Source organism: Microcebus murinus, chromosome 3, assembly GCF_040939455.1.
Source record: "Microcebus murinus isolate Inina chromosome 3, M.murinus_Inina_mat1.0, whole genome shotgun sequence".
Classification (NCBI taxonomy): domain Eukaryota; kingdom Metazoa; phylum Chordata; class Mammalia; order Primates; family Cheirogaleidae; genus Microcebus; species Microcebus murinus.
In genome coordinates, this window is record NC_134106.1 from 22,152,608 (window position 1) to 22,166,715 (window position 14,108).

General features: G+C 38.0%; 1 protein-coding gene across 1 annotated transcript in view; it reads left to right on the plus strand.

Moving 5' to 3' along the window:
* Positions 1–14,108, plus strand: part of GPN1 (GPN-loop GTPase 1) — a 33,403-nt gene that overhangs the window by 8,197 nt on the left and 11,098 nt on the right. Inside the window, exons 8-13 of the mRNA XM_012788301.3 lie at positions 2,468–2,513; positions 3,170–3,316; positions 4,303–4,385; positions 5,787–5,826; positions 6,690–6,780; positions 10,923–11,030. Of these exons, the coding sequence (XP_012643755.1) occupies positions 2,468–2,513; positions 3,170–3,316; positions 4,303–4,385; positions 5,787–5,826; positions 6,690–6,780; positions 10,923–11,030 (515 nt within the window). The remainder of the gene's footprint in view (positions 1–2,467; positions 2,514–3,169; positions 3,317–4,302; positions 4,386–5,786; positions 5,827–6,689; positions 6,781–10,922; positions 11,031–14,108) is intronic.

Below are 14,108 nucleotides of genomic sequence, written 5' to 3' on the forward strand. Positions count from 1 at the left end.
TGCTACTCAGGTGAGTGGCTGTGAGTTGAGGGAAGTTTAGAGGAGAAAAGAGGCACAAGTGCTGTTGTCATTCTCTCTCAGCATCATCTGATCTTCCTCCCCTGCTTGTGGCAGATATGAGTGGTATGTGAATATGAATTTTTTGGCAGTTGCTCCCAGTTGAATGAAACCCACATCTAAATAGAATAGAGCCCTCTGCTCTAAACTCTACTTTTTTGTGTTATGATGGATAGAGTGAAATTGTTACATGAAGAGATGCTATGAATAAAACATTTTTTTTTTTATTTTATTTTTTTTTGAGACAGAGTCTCACTTTTGTTGCCCAGGCTAGAGTGAGTGCCATGGCGTCAGCCTAGCTCACAGCAACCTCAAACTCCTGGGCTCAAACGATCCTCCTGCCTCAGCCTCCCAAGTAGCTGGGACTACAGGCATGTGCCACCATGCCCGGCTATTTTTTTGTATATATATTTTTAGTTGGTCAATTAATTTCTTTCTATTTTTAGTAGAGACGGGGTCTCGCTCAGGATGGTTTCGAACTCCCAACCTCGAGCAATCCGCCCGCCTCGGCCTCCCAGAGTGCTAGGATTACAGGCGTGAGCCACCGCGCCCGGCCTGAATAAAACATTTATTTGTGATTGTAAAATGCACAGGTTTGCCCCAAATGTGCTGCCATTAGGAGAGGTATGGTATGTCTCAATGAACTGTGTTAGTGCATTAAGACTGAGGAGGCCGGGCGCGGTGGCTCACGCCTGTAATCCTAGCACTCTGGGAGGCTGAGGTGGGCGGATAGCTCAAGGTCAGGAGTTTGAAACCAGGCTGAGCAAGAGCGAGACCCTGTCTCTACTATAAATAGAAAGAAATTAATTGGCCAACTAATATATCTAGAAAAAATTAGCTGGGCATGGTGGCACATGCCTGTAGTCCCAGCTACTCTGGAGACTGAGGCAGCAGGATCGCTTGAGCCCAGGAGTTTGAGGTTGCTGTAAGGTAGGCTGACGCCTTGGCACTCACTCTAGCCTGGGCAACAAAGCGAGACTCTGTCTCAAAAAAAAAAAAAGACTGAGGAGCAAGGTAGAATATTATTAAAGCTGAGAGAATTTAATTTTGGGGGTACATAAAAACCATCACCAACATTTGTATTTTCTAATATAATGAAGAATGTCCCTTCCTGTTGGATACAAGAAATCTTGAGCCAAATAGAAATCTGATGATTGACAACATTATTTCATTTTCATGTTAATTGTTTAAAAGACAATTATTGGCCTTATTCTAGTAATCATTTTACAATGTATACATACAGTTGACCCTTGAACAATGTGGGGGTTGGGGTGCCAACCCTGCAATCAAAAACCTGCAATATCACTTTTGACTCCCCAAAGACTTAGCTACTACTGGCCTACTGTTGACAGAAAGTTTAATGATAACATAAATAGTTGATTAACACACATTTTGTATGTCATATGTATCATATACTTTATTCTTAGAATAAAGTAAGCTGAAGAAAAGAATATGTTATTAGGAAAATCATAAAGAAGAGAAAATACATTTACTATTCATGAATTGGAAGTAGATCACTGTAAAGGTCCTCATTATCTTCACATTGAGTAGGCTGAGGAAGAGGAATGGTTGGTCTTGCTGTCTCAGGGTGGCAGAGGTGAAAGAAAATCTGTGTAGGTGGACCATGCAGTTCAAATATCAACTGTATATCAAAACACCATTTTGTACACCTTAAATATATGCAGAATTTATTTGTTAATTAACATTACTATAAAGCTGGGGGAAATGATTTAAAAGTTTTAATCTATAAAATAACATATAAAAAATTTCCCCCCAATTTTATGGAGGCATAATTGACAAATGAAAATCGTATGCATTTACATGGCATTTGTAAGGAACAAAGGAGATAATACATATAAAAGTGCTCAGCACGATGCCTAGACTATAAAGTTGAGCATTCCAAATCCAGAAATCTGAAATCTGAAATGGTCCAAACCCTGAAACTATTGAACACTGACATGATGCCCAAAGGAAATCCTCATTAGATCATTTTGGAGTTTTGGATTTAGAATGCTCAACCGGTATTTGCAAATGTTCCAAACTCTGAAAAAAAATCTGAAATCCGAAACACTTCTGGTCCCAAGTGTTTCAGATGGGGGATACTCCACTTGTAATAGATATTCAATAAATGTTTATTTCCTCCTCAGAAAAAGACAATTATTTAGTAAAAACAAAACAAAAACCAGTATCAATATCAAAGTATTATTACTCTAAGTTAGGGTGAGTGTGTGTGTTATTTGCCTGGTGGTGGTGATTTTCTTCTTGGGAGAAGGGAATATGTGAATGCCATGTGAAAAAGGGTACCTGTCTTGTAGATTCTGAACTCCTTCTCTTAGTCCCAACAGACTAACACTGGGCAAGCAAGAGCTTACGTGGCTTTACTAATAATATCTCAATGTTTGATTTTCAGCATCTTGTACAAAACCAAGCTGCCTTTCATTGTGGTCATGAATAAAGTAAGTGGATCATTTCTGTTCAGCTTCTTTTTAGCAGAACCTTGTGGTTCTTGGAAGGTTTGGGTGAGTGAAAAGGATTATTTCAGATGCTAGAGAGCAAATTCAGGCTTTCCTCAAACAGGGCCATAGGCATTTCTAGGAAATGAATTCAATCAAATTGAACGAATATCTATGACTGACTCTCATCCAAAATCATTTTAGGCCAGATAAAATAGCTCCTCAACCATGGTGTATAGGTTATTCCCTAGAATCAGGACTGTATAAATAGAAGAGGGACATTTAATCTATTGGAAGTGACAATTAAAAAAGAACAAAGCTTCCTTGCTGTTGGTTGATGTCTAGGATGCAAGAGACTGCTTGGCTTCAGAGCCTGGGATATGCTGGCATCCACCGTGGTCCTGGTTATTGGTAGTGGATAGTGATGAGTCTGCTTTGACCAAGAGAATGCATCTTCTTCATTTAATTGCATACACTGCACAGAAGTCTTGCTTCTTTGTGGTTTGTTGCAATGAAGGAGGAAATGGGGGAAGCAGAGAAAGAAAATGTATGGATGATATGCTCATTGCCATCAACATTTAATTAAAAAATAAATTTTGCCATTGTTTAGTGTGTAACCTCATCTCTGGTTGCTGATAGTTGACTTCTCTCTGGTATAGACCGACATCATTGATCACAGCTTTGCAGTGGAATGGATGCAGGATTTTGAGGCTTTCCAAGATGCCTTGAATCAAGAGACTACATACGTCAGTAACCTGACCCGTTCAATGAGCCTGGTGTTAGATGAGTTTTACAGCTCACTCAGGGTAAATTTTCTCTCCTGTTCATACTGACAGCCTCTCCAGATAACCTCTTAACCCATAAGACTGGTTTTGAACCTAGCTTAGAAAGTAAGTTCATTACCTTCTGAAAAGTATATTTAAAACATTGCTTATTAAAAACTGTCGTGGCTGGGCACAGTGGCTCACGCCTGTAAGTCAAAGTGGTAGGATCACTTGAGCCCAGAAGTTTGAGACCAGCCTGGGAAACATAGCAAGATCCTTGTCTCAACAAAAATTTTTAAAAAATTAGCTGGGCATGTGCCTCTGTCCTGGCTATTGGGGGGAGCCTGAGGTAGGAGGAGCCCGGGAGTTCTAGGCTGCAGTGAGCTATGATTCCTCTGCTGCACTCCAGCCTGGGTGACACAGTGAGACCCTGTCTCTGAATAAAAATAAAAAATAAGAAAAAACAAAAAAACCTGTGAAGTTTACAAGATGAATAAGATAGGGACCTTCAGAGAGTTTATGGTCTAGTTAGAAGAGAAGGCTATATACACAGAGTAGAAACATGCTATCTTATTGGCAAGTACCTTAAGAAAAACTGAAAGTTGGGCCTGATGGCTGTAAGGAGGACAGATTATAATAAGAGATTTTGGCCTGCATAGTGTTAGAGGTATGCTTTGAAGGAAGGGTAAGATTTATGTAAGTAAAAGCTTACAGGTTGCAGGGATTATGTTAATTGTCCAAGCAAATGCAACAAGAGAACAGAAAGTGGTTAGTTTGGTTTGTTAGGGAATAGATAATAAGTTTGGCCCTAATTATACCTTTAAATTCTTTATTTTCCATAGGCTTATTCCATGACTTTTGTCTAGATGTTCTATTTTGTTCTGTTGTAGGTTAGCTTTTTGCCAGAGACTTCTTAAAGTTTCCAAACCTCTTTTTATGAATATTTTATGGCATTTGAACAAAATAATGTACACCATTTAAAAATATGCTGTAGTTTCCTTAGAGGCATTTATGATGCTTTTTGGCAGGTAGTAGGTGTATCTGCTGTTCTGGGTACCGGCTTAGATGAATTCTTTGTGCAAGTCACCAGTGCTGCAGAAGAATATGAAAGGTGAGGATAAAGAAAGTTTCTATTGATGACCTTATTAGCAACCCACAATTCTGATGAGATAGCACTTTTTCCAGGCAAAACATTTAGATTTTCATCATATATGTATTATATTTGCCTTGCACACATGTACTAGATCTGATCACATTTAGGGGTAACAAGTCTCCATTAACTTTTTAAAAAAATAAAGGTATAAATCTTCACTGTATTGAGTGATTAAGAGCAGAGGTCTCCAGACTTTTTCTGTAAAGAGCCAGGTAGTAAAAATTTTAGGCCTTGTGGGCCAAGACAATCTTCTGTTGGAACTATTTACCTCTGCCCTTTTAGGACAAAGCATCCATAGACCATTTGTAAATGCCTGGGCACAGCTGTGTTCCAGTAAAACATTGGTGTTAAGTTACTGTGAGGATTATTTGAGAAAATATGTGTAAAGCACTTAGCACAATTGCTGACACATACTAATAGTAAGCACATTTTATAATAAATGATGTTACAAGTATTGTCATTGTTCATACTGGAATTCCATTTGCCTAAAGAAAAGTGGAGTCAGAGCACCTGTACACTTTCCTTAGGCCCATGGCTTCATAGGCTGCTAATTAACATGCTTCTTTGGCCTCATATTTTGCAAGATCCTAACAACCACATTTGGGTTTACACACACATTATTTTGATTTTAACTCATCAGACAAGGGTGTTACCAAAGCCTCAGGATAGACCAGGTACAGTGGCTCACACCTGTAATCCTAGCATTCTGGGAGGCCAAGGTGGGAGGATCACTTGAGCTCAGGAGTTTGAGACCAGCCTGAGCAAGAGTGAGAACCCATCTCTATACAAAATAGAAAAATTAGCCAGGTATGGTGGTGTGTGCCTGTAGTCTCAGCTAGTCAGTAGGCTGAGGCAGGAGGATGGCTTGAATCCAAGAGTTGGAGGTTGCAGTGAGCTATGATGATGCCACTGCATGCTAGATAGGGTAACAGAGCAAGACCCTGTCTCAAAAAATTTTTTTAAAAAGCCTCAGGATAGACTCTTCTCTATATCCTTTCACTGTTGTTGCTGAGGTAAAGCACATCAATATATATTGAACTTCCTGAGCTCCACAGGCTTATCTGCTTTTCTGTATCGCAGCTGTTTATCTCAAGTGAATGATGAGTTTATTAGTCTCAGTCTCTCCAGTCAGATTTTTGTCTCTTTCCTGGTTTGGGGAGTGGGGGCAGTCACCTTGGCTTTTAATTCCATGGGGATAGACTCTCAGTCACTGTCCAAGACTTGTTACATCTGATGTTCAATAAAGTAAGATCTTTTATTATATTACTGTCAGAGTTTTATGACAATATAAGTGATAGGGGTGGGGAGTGGGCAAAGGATTATTAAGCAGAGGACTTTAGAAAGTGTTTCTCTTTTCAGGGAATATCGTCCTGAATATGAACGTCTGAAGAAATCGTTGGTAAGAAAGGAGGCTGTTTGTGTATTATAGGGCTTTTGAAAAAAGCCACCTTGCCGGTGCACCTGGAGTCCCAGCTACTTGGGCTGCTGAGGCAGGAAGATGGCTTGAGCCCAGTAGTTTGAGGCTACAGTGAGCTGTGATGGTGCCACTACACTCTAGCCTGAGCGACTGCATAAGACCCTGTCTCTATTTAAAACAAAAACCAACTTCATTCCTAATGACATATGTATTTTTGTTTTGGTTATCAGTGTATCTTATTTAATTAAAAAAAAAGTTTCCAGCTTTATTGTAGTATAATTAACTAATAAAATTTCAGTGTATACTTTAAATTCTTCTTAATTTAACTTTGTAAATTTATATATATGTTGTCTGGATGCAGAAAGTTCCCTTATATATTTTTTTATTTTTGTATTTGAATTTTTAAAAATCAGTTTTCTTGTTATATATGCTGAGTCCTTCTTGTGCCCCTCCTCCACCCCAATTCCAAGGTCAATTTAAAGGCTAGTTGTAGAATTTTGTTTAAGAATAGAGAGGTGGTTCACAACTCTTATCCCACATAATCAAATGTCCTGCTCGCATAGGCTACACTTGGTTCTTCATTACTGAGCCTTCCTGCAATGTCTACCTGAGGATTGTTTTGATATGTTTGTGTGTCCATTTTCTGAATCTTCTAATTCAGGCTGAGCTTCTGCTATAATCTGGGCCCACACTACTCGAGAGTTTCTGTCCCTATGTCAGCTATCCCTTATCCACCTCAGTGTTTAAGTACGAGTATTTGTGTAATTCCTCATCTCCCTTGAGAAGTATGGCTTCTAATTTGGGCTCCATTTTGAATATGATGACATTTTGCTCTCTATATACAGGCTAGTGCACAGAGCCAACATCAGAAAGAACAACTGGAACGACTTCGGAAGGATATGGGCTCTGTAGCTTTGGACACAGGCACTGCCAAAGGTATTGGAGGGTCTCTGGTGTCAGGAACTAAAAAGAGGTTACACTTATTTCTACTCAGCAGGGATGTTTTTATATATGAGAGAGAGAGAGAAAAGGAAAAATAAAATGTGGTTTCATATATGTATAATATTTTTATATATATACACACACATATAAAAATAATTTGGAAAGACAAACAATTGAAAATTGTATACAACTGTACCACTTTGGGATCTTCCTTCAGGAAGTTTTTGCTTTACTTTGGCAAAATACTTGATGTCTACTTTGTTATTATTTCTTTTAATACTTTTAAACTATTCCCCTCCCCATTTTTTACAGTTTGACCTAATTTCAGATTTACAGAAAAGTTGCATGAAGGATACAAAGAATTGCCATAACTCTTCAATCAGATTCCTAAAATGTTAACATTTTACACATTTATTTTCTTCTCTCTATATGAATTTATATATTACATAAATATATTTCTTTTCCCCGAATCATTTAAGAGTAAGTTACAGATATGACACTCCTTTGCATTGAATACTTGAATGTCTATTTCCTAAGACTAACGATATTATTTTATATAACCTCAGTACAGTTATCAAAAATAAGAAAATTAACATTGACACAATACTGTTACCTAATGTAGAGACCTTATTTAGATGGAGCCATTTGCCCTTTGTAGCAGTAGAAAATCCTGGATGTGCATTGCATTAATTCTGATGTGTCTTAGTCTTCAGGCTAGAATGGTTCCTTAGTCTTTGTGTTTCATGACATTGACCTTTTTTGTAAGCAAATAAGGAAAGTTATTTTATAGAACATTCTTCAGTTTAGGTTTGTCTGAGTTTCTTCATGATTTTGATTCAGGTGACTGATTTTTGGCAGAACTTTACAGAAGCTGTGTTTTTTTAGTGCATCACATCAGGAGGCACATGTTGATTTGTCCCATTACTGGTGATGTTAACTTTGTTTGTGTGAAGTGGTATCTGTCAGGTTTTCGCATCATAAAGAATTAATGTTTTTCTTTCTTTTGTTTTTTATAGTGCTAGCCTTCAGTAAATCTGATGGAATTAATATTTTTAAAAATTATTTTTTTTCTTTCATAATAAGGATTTGATGGGATTGGTACTTTGAGAATATTAACTATCCTTTTAGTTTTCAAATGTTTACCCACTAGTTTTAATATGCATTGATATAGTGGGGATATTATCCATTTTTCTGGGATATATGTTGCCAATATTTTCTCCCTGTTTGTCATTTGTTCTTTAACTTTTGTTCATTGTGCTATTTTGACATGCAAAAGTTTTTATTTTATTTTGATGTAGTCATTTATTTATCTTCTTTTCTATTGCATCTGAATTTTAAGTCATTGTTAGCCTTTACCTATATTTATGTTAAAAAGGAATTCACCAATGTTTTATTGTAGTGTTTATATGGTTTTATTTTCCAAATTTTGATCACTGATACATTTGGAGTTTATTCCTGGGTATGGTATGAGTTATGGGCCTTTGTTATCTTTTTCATAAATAGTTGTATCTGCACTATTTATTAAAAGGCAACCTTCACCTCAAAGAATATTTTGTAGGGTCTTGTGTTTTTTTTTTTTTTTTTGAGATGGAGTCTTGCTATCTTGCCCAGGCTGGCCTTGAACTCCTGGGCTCAAGTGATCCTTCTGCCTCAGCCTCTTGAGTAGCTGGGATTTTAGGCACATGCTACTGTGCTTGGCTTGCCTTGGTGATTTGAGATGCTACTAGTATAATATACTAACATTCCATGTGTGCTTGGCTTTCTGTTTTATTTCACTGTACTATACACTTTTATGCCTGTATCATGTTTTAATTGTATAATTACGTTTCAATATCTGCTAGGGGTAGTGCCACTCGTACTTTTCATTTTAGTGTTTCCCTGGCTCTTCTTACATGTTTTTCCACATGAACTTTAGTATCAACTTATCTAGCTTATTAAAAAAGCATTTTAGGCCAGGCGTAGTGGCTCATGCCTGTAATCCTAGCACTCTGGGAGGCCGAGGTGGGTGGATCGTTTGAGCTCTGGAGTTCGAGACCAGCCTAAGCAAGAGCAAGACCCTGTCTCTACCAAAGATAGAAGTTAATTGGACAGTTAAAAATATACAGAAAAAATTAGCCGGGCATGGTGGCACATGCCTGTAGTCCCAGCTACTTGGGTGGCTGAGGCAGAAGGATTGCTTAAGCCCAGGAGTTTGAGGTTGCTGTGAGCTAGGCTGATGCCATGGCACTCTAGCCCGGGCAACAAAGTGAGACTCTGTCTCAAAAAATATAAAAAAAGGCATTTTAGTTGGGATTACATTATATTCATAACTAATTTAGGAAGAACTGATAATTTCTCCGATGTTGAGTCTTCCTATCCAAGACCAAGGAATATCTTTATATTTGTCAGGTCTACTTGTGACTTTCAGAAGTGTTTAGAGTGTTCCTTATGTAGGTTTTGTGTATTCTTTGTTAAATTTATTCTAAATATTTTACCTTTATTACTGTTGAAAGTGGGATTTTCTGAACCATTATATTAATATTTTCTAGCTGGTTTATATTTGTGTGTATGAAGCCTTTTGATTTCTGTATATTAGTCTTTTCATCGTGCTACCGAATTTTTTTTTATTCTTTGAAGATTTTAAAAAAAATTCATTTATTTATTTTTAGTAGAGATGGGGTCTTGCTATATTGCCCAGGTTGGTTTCAAGCTCCTGGGCTCAAGTGATCCTCCTGAAGTGCTGGGATTACAGGCATGGGCCACCACACGTGATGAGTTAGTTTTATCATTGACTATCCAGGGATGTTTAGGTTAGTGCCCGTATTTAAATAATCATAATAATCATAATAATATGCCCCTGACCACCTATGCATACATATTGATGGATTGCCTTCAAGACGAGTTGGTGCAAATCTGTTGCAGCTCAGTGGGATCCTGCAACCAAGTTGGAGGTACTTTTTTTTTTTTAATGATATAGTCCATTTCATTTATTTATTTGGTAATAAATTGGACATATTTTTATTATCAGCAACATGAGCATTTTTTTTCTACGACATCTTAAAGGACTGACATTTCTATTCATGAAAGCTACTGCTGTGTCTAGTAGAGGACAGCGAACTCGGAAACTGCCTGGGCTTACCAGTTAAGTGAACTTAACTTGTGCCATCTTTGTTGCACACCTCAGCAACATAAATTTCTATGTGTCATGGTCCTTTATAGTCATGAACACATGAAACAGCAAATGTTAAATCTACTGTACTCAGACAACCTGTTGAAGGCTGTGGGAGTTTCAGTAACCATTTGAGGAAAATTACAAGTATAGTTGCATAATTCTTAGTAGGGCTCAGAATGAAGCATTTACTGGCAGCACATCCTGTCATTATCCTTTTTCAGGGCCACAGGCCCCTTGAGATTTGTGTGCCTTGATGTTGCTGCCTTTAGCCACTCTTATTCCCTAACTGAGCTCTTACAACCCTTATAGGCTCCTGAAGAGAGAGTGGCCATGTCCTCCCATGGCCTTAGGGTCCTTGGCATAGTTTCAGGTTCTCATAGAGACTACCCCCACCCCCCACCAGGCTGAATCCCCTGCCAGTAATTACTGGATTAGACTTTCTTCTTATTATTGGAACTCAACCCTTATTTCCCTAAGTGAGGAATTTTACTTCTATTAGTATATTTGATTTTCCATTTTTCTCCCTCCTTTTCTTGAATAATACTCTGACTCCTCTACATCATTTCACCTTGTATTTTCTGCAGACCCTCTCTGAACTTATATTGCTACCATGAAGCTTCCTTAGCACTCCACACTTTGACTCACCAGCACACTAGATCTGCTCAAATGTCTTTAGCTTTCTTAGGAAAAACTATAAGCTCTTCCTAGCTATGAGATAATTAAAAAGAACAATGCTAATCAAAAAGACAAGCTTCAGCTTAAAAAAAAAGGGACTTCTTGGGCTGTTTGGCTCATGAAAACACTTTGTGAACTAAACTACTATAGACATGGTAAGTGGTATTAGCAATACATTTAGAAGAGATAACATTGTGCATTTATATTTATCATGAACACTTTGATCCTGCCAATTGATAATCATCGTTACTTATTGATTCAAATCACTTTTTTGAGGAGGTATATATACTGATAGGTGTTTTCATTGTAGACAGCTTATCTCCTGTACTGGACCCTTCTGATTTGATCCTGACTCGAGGAACCTTGGATGAAGAGGATGAGGAAGCAGACAGTGATACTGATGATATTGACCACAAAGGTGAGAGGTAGCTGAGGTGGCTGATGAGAACAGAACAGTTGCTGTCCTCACATTGTTGGTTAAGGAGTTTCTTACTGTTGGACATGCAGCCAGTAAAAGGGGAGAGGTGGGATGGGGAAGGATACAGCTCCAGAAAAGCATTTCCTAAATTGAGAGAGTTCCTGGGTTCCTGGCCCTTCCCACTGGTTGGCTAGTATTAAGCTGATTACAGGCCTTCCGTTGGTCTTGTGTCTTCTCATCCTTATGTTCAAATTCGGTTTGGGGAATCCAGGATTTTTGTCTCCTGTTATTAATGTTTTAAGAATACATAAGGGGGCGACTTCCGGGGCCCCTGCTCTTGGGGCCCCAGAACCTCGTCCACGAGTGTATAATAAAGCCACGTGGTTTGGCCCCCCTAAAAAAAAAAAAAAAAAAAAAAAGAATACATAAGGAAGTTACTTAGCAGAGACCTAAACCAGTTAGAACTGTAACAGTGAGGATAGGATGGCTCTGGAAACCTACATTCTGCTTGGCATAGTTTTATGGACAGTGAACAGAATCTAATTCTTGAAACGACCCCAGGATTTATGTCTTAGGTATGACCAAGAGCAAAACTCTTTTTACTCTCTGGCAGAGTGCGCATGTATAAATTACCTCATTTAATCAGATTTATGGAGATGTAATTTACAAACAGTAAAGCTTACCCTTTTCAGGCATATAGTTTGATGAGTTTTAGCAAATATATACAATCTTGTAACCACTGTTAGAATCAAGATGTACAACACTTCCATCACCCCCAAAAGGTTCCTCATGCCCCTTTTTATTCAGTCCCCTTCCTGAACACCTAGTTCTTGGCAACCACTGACTGATTCTGTTCCTGTACTTTTACCTTTTCCAGAATGCCATATAAATGGAATCACAGTATTTAGCATTTTATGTTTGACTTTTTTCACTCGATGTAAGACTTTGTAATCTATCTATGTTGTTGCATTTATCAGTAGTGTGTTCTTTCCTATTGCTGAGTGATATTCCATTATGTGATGTATCACAATTTGTTTATTCCCCAGCTGATTGACATTTAGTTTGATTTTGGCTGTTAAGAGTACGTAGGTCTTTGTGTAGACATATGTTTTCATTTCTTTTGGTTAAAAATACCTAGGAGTGGAACCTCATTTTAACTGCTTTATGAGGGAGTTATTCTCCCCACTTATAAAGATATCATACATTTTTTTTAATTTCAGCATATTATGGGGGTACAGATTTTAAGATTTCAATAAATGCCCTTTCTCCCCCTCCCCCTACAAGTCTGAGTTTCCAGCATGACCATCCCCAGATGGTGCACACCTCACTCATTATGTATGTATATACCCGCCCCCTCCCCCTTCCCACGTGCCCAATACCCTATTACTGTAGTACCTATGTGTCCACTTAGGTGCTGCTCAGTTAATACCAGTTTGCTGGTGAATATATGTGGTGCTTGTTTATCCATTCTTGGGATACTTCACTTAGTAGTATGGGTTCCAGCTCTAACCAGGAAAATATAAGATGTGCTATATCACCGTTGTTTCTTAGAGCTGAATAGTACTCCATGGTATACATATACCACATTTTATTAATCCATTCTTGGATTGATGGGCACTTGGGCTGTTTCCACAGCCTTGCAATTATGAATTGTGCTGCTATAAACATTCAAGTGCAGGTGTCGTTTTTATAGAGTGTCATTGGATCTTTTGGGTAGATGCCCAGCAATGGGATTGCTGGATCAAATGGTATATTCACTTGTATCGCTTTAAGGTATCTCCATATTGCTTTCCACAGAGGTTGAACTAGTTTGCACTCCCACCAGTAGCATAGGAGTATTCCTCTCTCTCCGCATCCACGCCAGGATTTATTGTTTGGAGACTTTTTGATAAGGGCCATTCTCACTGGAGTTAAGTGATATCTCATTGTGGTTTTGATTTGCATTTCCCTGATGATTAGAGATGTTGAGCATTTTTTCATATGTTTGTTGGCCATTCTTCTGTCTTCTTTAGAAAAGTTTCTGTTCAAGTCCTTTGCCCACTTTTTAATAGGGTTATTTGATGTTTTCTTGCTGATTTTCGTGAGTTCTAAGTATATTCTAGTTATCAGCCCCTTATCAGATGCGTAGGATGCAAAAATTTTCTCCCATTCTGTAGGTTGTCTGTTTACTTTCATGACTATTTCTTTGGCTGTGCAGAAGCTTTTTAGTTTGATCATGTCCCATTTATTTATTTTTGTTGCTGCTGTGATTGCCTTTGGGGACTTCTTCATAAACTCTTTGCCTAGGCTGATGTCTAGTAGAGTGTATCCAACATTTTCCTCTAGAATTCTAATAGTTTCATACCGTAGGTTTAAGTGTGTTATCCAGCATGAGTTGATTTTTGTGAGAGGTGAAAGGTGTGGGTCCTGCTTTATCCTTCTACAAGTGACTATCCAGTTTTCCCAGCACCATTTATTGAAAAGGGATTCTTTTTCCCAGCGTATGTTTTTGTCTGCTTTGTCAACGATTAGATGGCTATATGAGGATGGTTTTATATCAGGATTCTCACATCTGTTCCACTGGTCAATATTTCTATTTTTGTGCCAATACCACATTGATTTAATTACTACAGCTTTGTAGTATAGTTTCATATCTGGCATATTAATGCCTCCCATTTTGTTTTTGTTGCCTAGAATTGCTTTTGATATTCGGGGTCTTCTTTGGTTCCATATGAAGCGTAATATTATTTTTTCTATATCTGTGAAGAATGCTGATGGGATTTTAATAGGTATTGCATTGAATCTGTAGATCAGTTTGGGTAGTATAGACATTTTAATGATGTTGAGTCTGGCGATCCACGAGCATGGTATGGCTTTCCATCTGTTTACATCCTCTGCTGTTTCCTTCCTCAGTGTTTCATAGTTCTCTCTGTAGAGGTCTTTTACCTCCTTGGTTAAGTATATTCCTAGGTACTTTCATTTTTTTGTTGCTATTGTGAAGGGAATTGAGTCCTTGATTTGGTTCTCAATTTGATTGTTGTTGGCGTATATGAATGCTTCTGATTTCTGTGTATTGATTTTGTATCCTGAGACTTTACT